The sequence below is a fragment of the Nicotiana sylvestris genome, chromosome 11, assembly GCF_000393655.2.
Source record: "Nicotiana sylvestris chromosome 11, ASM39365v2, whole genome shotgun sequence".
NCBI classification, from domain to species: domain Eukaryota; kingdom Viridiplantae; phylum Streptophyta; class Magnoliopsida; order Solanales; family Solanaceae; genus Nicotiana; species Nicotiana sylvestris.
This window is the reverse complement of record NC_091067.1, coordinates 56356838-56367751: the sequence shown is the minus strand read 5'-3', so window position 1 is coordinate 56367751 and position 10914 is coordinate 56356838. Positions and strand designations below refer to the sequence as shown.

Here is a 10914-nt window from a genome sequence, read left to right as displayed (position 1 = left end):
ATCTGTGATGATCACCTTTGGGATTCCGAATCGACAGATGATATTTGAGTGAACAAAATCAATCACTGCTTTCTTGGTTACAGACTTAAAAGTTTTAGCCTCAACCCACTTGGTGAAATAATCAATGTCTACCAGAATGAACCTATGCCCATTGGATGCTGCTAGCTCAATTGGTCCATTGACATCCATGCCCCAAGCAACAAAGGGCCATGGTGCCGACATTGTGTGCAATTCCGATGGTGGAGAATAAATCAAATCTCAGTGTATCTAGCACTGATGACATTTGCGCACAAAACTGATACAATCTCGCTCCATGGTGAGCCAATAATAACCTGCTCAGAGAATTTCCTTTTCCAGAACATATCCGCTCATATGTGGTCCACAGACTCCCGAATGTACTTCGGACATGACAGTCGTAGCTTGTCTAGCATCTATGCATCTTAATAATCCAAGGTCTGGTGTTCTTTTATACAAAACTCCTCCACTTAAGAAGAATCCACTTGCCAACCGTCGAATTGTTCTCTTTTGATCCCCCGTGGCTTGCACTGGATATTACCCCATTCTGATGTACTCCTTGATATCATAGAACCATGGTTCGCCATCAAGTTCCTCTTCAATCATGTTACAATAAGCATGCTGATCTCGGACTTGAATATGCAGAGGGTCGACATAAGCTTTGTCCGGATGGTTCAACATTGACGCAAGGGTAGCCAAAGCATTGGCGACCTCATTATGGACCCTTGGAATATGCTTGAACTCCACTGATCGAAACCGTTGACAAAGATCATGCAAACATTGTCGGTATGGTATGAGCTTCAAATCTTGCGTTTCTTATTCTCCTTGAATTTGATGTACCAGAAGATCCGAGTCTCCCAAGACCAAGACTTCCTGGATATCCATGTCTGCAGCTAGCCTTAGACCCAAAATACAGGCCTCATACTCAGCCATATTGTTGGTGCAATAAAACCGAAGCTGAGCCGTAACAGGATAGTGATGCCCTGTTTCAGAAATAAGCACAGCTCCTATTCTGAATCCTTTCATGTTGGCAGCCCCATCAAAGAAAAGTTTCCAGCCTGGTTTTTCAATTTGCTCCAGTTCATCGATATGCATCACTTCTTCATTGGGAAAATAAGTTCTCAATGGCTCGTAATCTTCATCGACCGGGTTCTTGGCCAAATGATCGGTCAATGCTTGGGCTTTCATCGCAGTTCAAGTCACATAGATGATGTCAAACTCTGTGAGCAAAATCTGCCACTTCACAAGTCTTCCTGCCGGCATAGGGTTTTGAAAGATATACTTCAACAGGTCCAAGTGCGAAATGAGGTAAGTAATGTAGGATGACAAATAATGTTTCAATTTCTGAGCCACCCAAGTTAGGGTGCAACATGTCCTTTCCAAATGAGTGTACTTAACCTCATAAGCGTGAACTTCTTGCTAAGATAGTAGATGGCATGTTCCTTTCTGCTGGTGATGTCATGCTGCCCCAGTACATAGCTAAATGAATTTTTCAAGATTGTCAAGTAAAGAATCAAAGGTCTCCCTGGTTCTGGCTGAACCAGCACAGGTGGGTTTGACAAGTATCCTTTTATCTTATCAAATGCTTCTTGACACTCATCAGTCTATTTGACCACAACATCCTTCTTCAGCAATTTGAAAATAGGCTCACAAGTTGTTGTGAGCTGAGCAATAAACCTGCTGATGTAGTTCAACCTCCCTAACAAACTCATCATTTCATTCTTGTTCCTCGGAGGTGGCAATTCTTATATGGCTTTGATCTTTGATGGATCCAACTCGGTGCCTCGCCGGCTGACTATGAATCCCAACAGCTTTCCGGATGGAACACCAAATGCGCACTTAGCAGGGTTAAACTTGAGGTTGTACCTGCGAAGTCTCAGGAAAGAATTTCCTCAAATTCCCAACGTGGTCGACCTGATACTTTGATTTTATGATCACATCATCCGCGTATACCTCAATCTCCTTATGTATCATATCATGAAACACAGTATTCATCGCTCTCATATAAGTTGCCCCAGCGTTCTTCAAACCAAATGGCATTACCCGATAGCAGTAAGTCCCCCATGGTGTGATGAATGCCATCTTTTATGCATCTTCTTTATCCATTAGAATCTGATGATACCCTGCATAGCAATCCACAAAAGATCCAATCTTACACTTGGCATAATTATCGATCAAAATATGGATTTTGGGTAGTGGGAAGTTATCCTTCGGACTTGCTTTGTTGAGATTATGGTAATCGACGCATACTCTGATCTTTCCATCCTTCTTCAGCACAAGTACGACATTAGCCAACCAAACAGGATATCGAGTGACCCGAATAACCTTTGCATCAAACTGCTTGGTGATTTCTTCTTTAATCTTCACACTCATATCAGTTTTGAATTTCCTCAACTTTTGCTTGACGGGAGGAAATGCTGGATCAGTGGGCAATTTGTGGACCACTAAATCAGTGCTCAAACCCGGCATGTCGTCATACGACCATGCAAAAACATTTTTGTATTCGATGAGTGCTTTCATTAACTCTTCCGGGTCTTTGGCTCGAGATGGACACTTATTTTAGTCTCTCTGATATTATCGGTGTCCCCTAAATTGACGGCTTCTGTTTCATTCAGGTTAGGTTTGGGTTTTTCTTCGAAGTGAATTAACTCCTTACTAATCTCTTCGAAGGCTTCATCTTCATCGTATTCTAATTCGTAGTCACAATCTACTTCTTGAACTATTATTTCAGAATCAGATTGATTTTTAAGACTGGGCTGAGGATTCTTCATGCATGCTATGTCATTAGAACCAGCGTAAAAAGAACTGTACAGAAAAGAAAAGAAAAACAAAAGAAAAACTATTAGGAATGATAAAGAAAGGGAAACTACATTGCATTTGAATGATGAAAGATAATAAGGTTTGCACACTTCAAACAGACTGAAAGATAAAAAATCTGGATTACAACCCTGGAATAACCCAAACAAACTGAAGGAAACTCAAAATAAACTACCAAGACTCCTTCCGAGTGGGGAGAGGAGTAGCCTTCCAATTGTTAAGTTTTGCTTTTGGCCCGACAAATTGCACTTCCGCATTGCTAGAACCCTCTCAATTTCCACCATGTTCACAGTGTCGAACAACTTCTCAAGTCTTTCAATTAACTCCTTGTCAGGATCAATCATAGAACGAATTGCTATTACTGGGCGACTTCTGGTACCGGACTTGACAAATAATTTGGAAAGACGTGGGACTGGCTTTGGAAGGACCCATGCCTTCTCTTTTAGCTTTCTGGCCTTTCTTATGTCTGCGGCAGTGGGCTTGAATCCCAGACCAAATGTTCCCAAGTTTTTAGGAAGAGACACCGGCTGTATGATGCCTTGCAAAGCTGAGACCAAACATTTACCGAGTACAAAACCATTCTTCAACATCTCATAGGCTACCATGACTGATGCGGTGGTTATCTTTGGATTTGAAATGTATTTCCCCTCCAGAACTTTCTCTACCAACATTGTGTCTGAAACCTAGTAGACCCATGGTCCCTGGTCATCTTCCACTTCAATGACCGGTACAATGGCATTGCTGCGAGCGCATAAACTATCTTCCCCATGCACAACTATTTCTTGTCTATCCCATTAAAATTTGACTACTTGGTGCAGTGTTGATGGGACTGCTTTAGCGGCATGGATCCATGGTCGACCCAATAGCAAATTATAAGAAATAGCTATATCCAGCACCTAAAACTCCATTGTAAACTCAACTGGCCCTATCGTCAGCTCCAGCACTATGTCCCCAACTGAATCTTTACCTCCGCCATCAAATCCCACACGCAAATACTGTTCTTATGGATCCTATCATCTTCTATTTTCAACTTGCTTAGAGTGGAGAGAGGACAGATGTTTGCACTTGACCCGTTGTCAACCAATACCCGGGTCACCACAGAGTTCTCACATTTTATTGTGAGGTAAAGAGCTCTGTTGTGCTCAGTACCTTCTACATGCAATTCATCATTGGAAAACGTGACACTGTTTGCTTCGAAGATTTTGTTGGCTATTTTTTCCAAGTGATTCACGGAGATCTTATCGGGAACATGTGCCTCATTCAAGATCTTCATTAAAGCTTGACGGTGCTCATCCGAATGGATCAATAATGACAATAGAGAAATTTGAGCAAGCGTCTTTTTCAATTGTTCCATGATAGAGTAGTCCTGTAGCTTCATCTTCCTCAAGAATTCTTCTGCTTCTTCTTCAGTTACGACTTTCTTTACCAGCGCTGGATTATCTTTAGTTCTTCTTAACTCCTCGGGAGTAAAACACCTTCCTGAGCGAGTCAAACCATGCGCTTCACAGACTTCTTCTTTGACTTCCTTTCCTTTGTACATCACTGTTACCCGTTCGTAAATCCATGGAATAGCCTTGCTGTTGATTATTGGTAAATGGGTTACCGGCTTGATAATAACCCGATCTGCACAGGCACCTTCCACGATTATGACGGGTTTGCTGGCCACTCCGGGCACAACCACCTACATCCCTTCCTGTTTCGTTGCAACTTTGCTTAAAGACCCCTTCTTAACTGCTACAGATGGCCCAACACTCTTTTTGCTCAACTTGAGCACCGACTCCTCACTTGCTGACTGTTCATCTGTTTTGACTCCACTAGACCGAATCATCATGACAGTTTGTGATGGCTTCTTGGGTTCCCCTTCCTCATGCACTATTTCAATCATATTCGCCTCCTGATGGGCTGGCATCGGATTCCTGTTGATATTGGGTGCCTCGGGAGCTTGAACTTCAATTCTATTGGTATCAATGATCTCCTGTATCGCACTTTTCAAGTGCTAGCACTTCTCTGTGTCATGACCTAGAGTACCAGAACAATACTCACAACTGATAGTATAGTCAAGGTTTTTTGGAGGAGGATTTGGCAGTTTGGACTGTATCGGCCTCAGCATGTTCAGTTGTTTTAGCCTGTGGAACAGACTAGTGTATGATTATCCTAACAGAGTAAAGGTTTTCTTTTTCTGCAACCTTTCACCTTTGAATGCTTGACTAGGGCGAAAACTTGGTTCGGGAGTGTTTTGGTAGGCTCGTGGATGTGGATAAGTATTTTGTAGGATGGGAGCATGCCATTGAGTGTGTGCAGGAGGTTGGTTGTATGCTTGTGTATGATAGATGGAAAAATGAGGTTCTGGTGGGGGATAGTAGTGTTGGGGTGGATTGTGGTGATAAGTTTGTTGGTGGGGTCAAGGTTGATTGTAGTGGTAAGGTGAACCTTTGGATCCGGACCAAGTTCCTGAATCAACCATGGCTTCTTCCTCTCTCTTTTTTTCCCAATCCCTCCTATGCCGCCCTAAATAGCATGTGTAGTCGCTTTGATAGCCGAATAGCTCATGATTTTATTCGACTTGAGGCCCTCTTCTACCATGCCCCCTATCTTTACCACTTCGTTGAATGACTTTCCCACAGCTGAGACCAAATGGCCATAGTAAGTAGGTTCCAAAGCCTGTAGGAAGTAATCTACCATCTCACTTTCCTTCATTGGGGGATCTACTCTTGCGGCTTGCTCCCTCCATCGGAAACCATATTATCTGAAGCTTTCACTGTGCTTCTTCTCCAGTTTAGTCAAGTGCAGTCGATCTAGAATGATCTCAAGATTGTATTGGAAGTGACAAGCAAATGCTTGCGCCAGATCATCCCATGTGTACCATCTTCCATGGTCTTGGAGGGTATACCATTCCAATGCTGATCCACTCAAACTCTGACTGAAGTAAGCCATTAACAATTCATCTTTTCCTCCCACTCCCCTCATCTTGCTGCAAAAACCCCTCAAGTGGGCTACTGTATCACTGTGCCCATTGTATAGATCGAACTTGGGCATCTTGAAACCTGCCGGTAATTGCACATTCGGGAACAGACATAGGTCCTTATAGGCCATGCTTACTTGCTCTCCCAACCCCCGCATGTCTCTAAATGATTGTTCTAAGCTTTTAACTTTCCTGAACATCTCCTCCTGTTCGGGATTTTTGACTGGTTTATCAACTTCTATCGGGAGGTCAAAGCGAGGAGCATGGGTTTCTAGAGGTTTGAAAGTGGGCTCTGAGGGGTAGTATTGGTTGTCCTGGCCTGGAACATAGGCTCGCTAGGAGATTTGTGGAGTGTAGCTGGTGGAGGTGCTACGAAGACAGGAGTTACTGGTGAAGGAGGGTATGAAATTGGTTTAGGGGGTGGAGATTGTGGTGTATGAGAAGTGGTGCCCCGGTAGTGTTGGTAAATGGGAAAGCTCGGGGATAGATCGGTGGCAGGATGATCCTGAGTTTGAGCTGGTGGTGGAGTAAAGGTGGGGTTAGCCGGGTAAGCTGATGGCGGTTGTCCTTTAGCCCAGGCCTGATACATTTCGGCCATTTGTTGTTTTAATTTGTGCATCTCTTCTTTTATGGCGTTAACGTCCAACTCTTCTCCTTCGATGACACTGGTGTCTACATCTGGGATAGACATGATTATTTGGATCTGGTTTGGTATGGGTAGGTTGCTAGTATGCTTAGGTGAACTAACTACTTGAATTCTGGATAACAACAAAACTTGTTAGTGATTAGAGCTTTAACAAATAGGCAACCGCACATAGGAATGCAATGCACCTAGGCAAATAGTCATTTCTATCATGTATTTGCTTGGTTGCTTGTGTCATCCCGGCTTTTACTTTTTATGACCTTTCCCCTTTTTTGTTACTCACGTATATCCTTTATTCCCCTTTTCTTTTTCCATTTTATTCTTTTTCTTTTGGTTGTGGTCGAATCCTATGGAGATTGCCTACGTATCATGACCCCGCATGAATCATACCGAGCGTAGTTCTGGTGGAAACAATTATTATTATTTTTATTTATTTTAACAAACGAAATAGTATAATGATAGAAATGACATTACATTTGGACAACATTTTAAGAAAATGGTTTAAAAGACTCAACATGGACTCAAACTAAAACATGACTATTATATGAAAAGTTTTAGCAACTATGACTATGCTTCACTCCACAATCTTTTGCTTTCAATCACTGGAACATATGCTCACGGCGGAGCTTGACCCGGCTGACCCCCTAATGTACGGTACATCCTCTCTAACTCTACTGCAAGATGACGGGCAAAAGTAGGTGCATGCTCCAAAAATCTCTCATAATCCATCCCCTGGCAGTTCACATAACTTTGAGAGGTATAAACAGCCAAATCATGGATTTGTGCTCTAAAATCTTGGAGATTCTGGTCTTGGTTTTGTAATCGCTGTTGGCGAGTGGTGGCTATATCTCTTATATGGCCCTCGCGATCTAAAGCCGACTCCAATTGAGCCCGAAGTCTGGCCTGCTCGAGTCTTGCCTGTGCTATCTCCCTATCAATATCTGCATGCTGATGTTCTCTATTGTACCTTCTCATTTCTTTCAATTGTGCATGGAGTTGAGCCTTTGAATGTATCCAACGATCCTTCTCTTTCTCGAATTGAGCCATTTTTTCTTCAAATCTCATTACTTGGTGTTCTTTACTAGATTTGGCCTCCTCATTTAGCTGTATGATTTTTTCCTTAGCTTTATCTAACGCCTTTTCGGTTTTTGCCAAAATGGAGTCATAATCTTGCATCCTTTCCATCAGATTGGCAATGATTTTCTGATCTTTCCAACTTCTTACTGGCTCTTCAGAGGCTTTCTTTATCTGTTGAAACTGAGCGCGGAGAGTTTTATTCTAGCAAATCAGACTCTTCTTTTCACCTTCTGCTTCTTGTGCTTGTAAGTCATTCTCCAAATTGAGGTTCCTTAGGATTTCTTCTAAGGCATGAATAGTTGCTTTGCACCCCTTTTCCTTTTCACCCCAAGCCAACCTTTCTTGGATTTTGTCATCAAAGGCTTAGATATGCGGTCTTTTTATGGGCCTTCTGGGATCGGGTTCTGGTGCATCATCCACACGAGATCTTTTCTCAAACCACCTAGCATAACCCGGATCTATCTCACCTTTCGCAGGATCTGGAACTTGGGTATCATCTTTCAAGTATCGACAACTATTCCAAATCCTCTGGATTAAAGCCTCAGGGAGTGTGGCTTCGGGGTGTAGCTCAATCACTTGCACACTCAAATCTTCATCATCAGGCACCACTTGGTATCTCCTTAGCTGTCTTAGAGCTCTTTGTGGCGCATACGGCTGTATACTTCTTAAACCCAACAGCAGCAAATAACTCTTTAAGGTTGACATGTGTATCACCTCTCTTACTGGGAGCCATCCCAAAGTCCACTCAATTTGACTTGCCATTAAAGATCTTAAATGGGATATCCAGGCTTCCACCCCTCCTGGAGATTTATAATCTTTTATTCTTTCTTCCTAACTCTCAATGAAATTGTCCTTGCTCGAACCATACTGCATGAACTTGGGGTGATGTCGGAGATGTTCAGTCAACCACATTTGCAACAAAATATTGCACCCTTCGAAGAATTTTGCCCCAGACTTACACAAAGTCAACACCCAATAAATGTCTGAGAGAATGATTGGGGCAAGAGTGTGATGTTCCTTGGTAGTGAGGACTTGTACAACTCTGGCTATGCGAATATCAATCGCCCGCTCTTTGTTTGGGAAGACCATGATTCCCAGAAAAGCCATCATGAAAGCGAAGCGACGGTGAATCTGCCAGGTGTCCTTGTTTTGTTTGTTAGTAAGGCCCTTTTCATGAATTTCAAATCCATCCGCCTTTCCGAACCTTGAATATAGGAAGTTGAAAGAACAACACCCTTTGACAATGTTGCTCTTTCTGATTTGATTACTGATATTCAGAATACCAAAGAATCGGTGTACAGAGGGAGCTTTTGGGAATATAAGATTCTGGTTTCTCAAATCTCCGTCAAAACCGGAATATCCAGCTATTTCTTCTAAAGTGGGAGTAAGCTCGAAATCAGAGAAGCGAAAGACATTGTGAACAAGGTCCCAAAAAGTCACTAGTGCCGTAATCAAATCATCGCATGGTTTAACTTTCATAATATCTGTGAGAGCTCTCAAATACTTAATGACCCATTTCTGACTATCTCATCCTAACTCATACCACCACATCTGAAGGCGAAATAGAAACTCATCTACATTTGTGAATGGTGGGTTTTGGATGATGCTCATTTTGTACTTGTGAGTGATTTTAATTTTAAAAACAAAAATCAAGACTCATTTTGACAAAAAAATCATCAATATTTCTAAAAAAAATCATAAAAAGCACTTCGATGAAGAAGATTTAAAGGTTGTATTTGCTAACCTGTTAGATTGTTTTTTAAAAAAACGACCAAAGGCGGCTGTTCATGCAAAAACGACCTTCCGACACCCTTTTGGGGATATTCAGCATATTTTGGACAAGAATGACGTCGCCTTACTTATGATAACACAACGACATTTATGTACCCACATTTTTATTTATTTATTATCCTTTTCTTCTTCTTTTTTTTCAAAAATAGCTGGGCCCGATGTGGGTTGCCTACGTATCTCACATCCGGCGAGAATCAAACTTATGTAGTTCGTAATAATAAAACTATTTTGTTTAAAGAAACACAAAATTTCCTTCTTATTTTTTCAAAATTTCGGTAGTATTTTAAAATATTTTGGAATATGTTCTTTTTTCGAAAACAACCAATTTTCTTTCTCGGTCCTCACATTGATTTTCCTTCTCTAACTTTCCCCCCATAAGCCGGTCAACATGCAAATCCGAAACAAATGAATGCACAAGTAGCAAGTAAGATGCATCAGGATGGTCTTTTTGTTTCGGGTACCCCTATCCTAGACAGACCCAACCCCTGTGTTGAGTCTCCAAAGTCAAATGTACATGATGCAATCAAACGTTCCTACTAGGGATCCGGCATGAAGTTGAGTTATTCTAAGTGTAAAACCTGGGGTATATTGTTCTAAACCCAGCTTACCGAAGCGGATAGCTCGAGCCGAAGTGGAGGCAACGTACCAGGAGCACGAAAGTCTACCCGGCCTAGTTACTTGACCCAACATCGTTCTATTTGGTATGACTTATAATATAAATGTGGGCCACGCGCACGTGTACACCATAAATTCAGAAGACTCAGAAAGAGGAAGGGTTTCGTAACAGTTTATATACAGTTCACCAATATCAAAGCGGTAAAAAGCAACACTTAGCATATTAGGCCCATTCATGTAAATAAAATCAGATAATAAATAAAGACAATATAACAGTTATTCTCAGCTCGAATTTTGAACCCTGAACCAGAGATTCTGGGTTCGATCCCCAGCAGAGTAGTCAGAGCTGTCACACCTCCTTTTTACACTCGAAATAGGGCATAAGGGAGCTTTTTCCAATTTAAGTGACAATCGAAACGGGATTATTTATTTTATTCAGAGTCACCACTGGGGATAATTTATGGTTTCCCAAGTCACCGGTTTATCTTAAATCCTAAATCGAGGAAGGTTGACTCAATTTTAAGTCTGCAAAACCAGAAGACCGGGTAAGGAATTCTGTTAACCCGGGAGAAGGTGTTAGGCACTCCCGAATTCCATGGTTTTAGCACGGTCGCTTAACAATTTATACTTGGCTTAAATTATTTAATATCCTACATGCATTTTAACTTTTCCGCTTTTTAAAAAAAATTACTTGATTATTCGTAATTAAAGAATTGAGTTACGCGTACGTATACTCTTTTGTTTTGGAGCGTCAAAAATTATGTCACGCGTACGTGTCCATAATTAATAATGTTTATTTATTTAAGAAAATTTTAGTTGAAGCTACGCGAACGCATCCCTCGAGTCTTTTTTAGAGTTAAATTTGCAATTATGTTACGCGAGCGTATACATAATCACAATACTAATCTAAATCGGGTCTAAAGCAAACTACGATCATTCAAAATAACAAAAATATTTGCGGAGGCCATGAAAAATTCAATTGATGGCACACCCC

The 10914-nt window shown here is 41.5% G+C and overlaps 1 protein-coding gene across 1 annotated transcript; it reads right to left on the bottom strand.

The window, feature by feature from the left end:
- Nucleotides 1-7052: 7052 nt before the first annotated feature.
- LOC138881062 (uncharacterized) lies at nt 7053-8247 on the bottom strand. Its single transcript, XM_070161262.1, has 2 exons — nt 8167-8247; nt 7053-7685 (listed from the first exon to the last, which is right to left on the bottom strand). The coding sequence occupies exons 1-2, from the start codon at nt 8245-8247 to the stop codon at nt 7053-7055; spliced, it is 714 nt and encodes a 237-aa protein (XP_070017363.1).
- Nucleotides 8248-10914: the final 2667 nt, after the last annotated feature.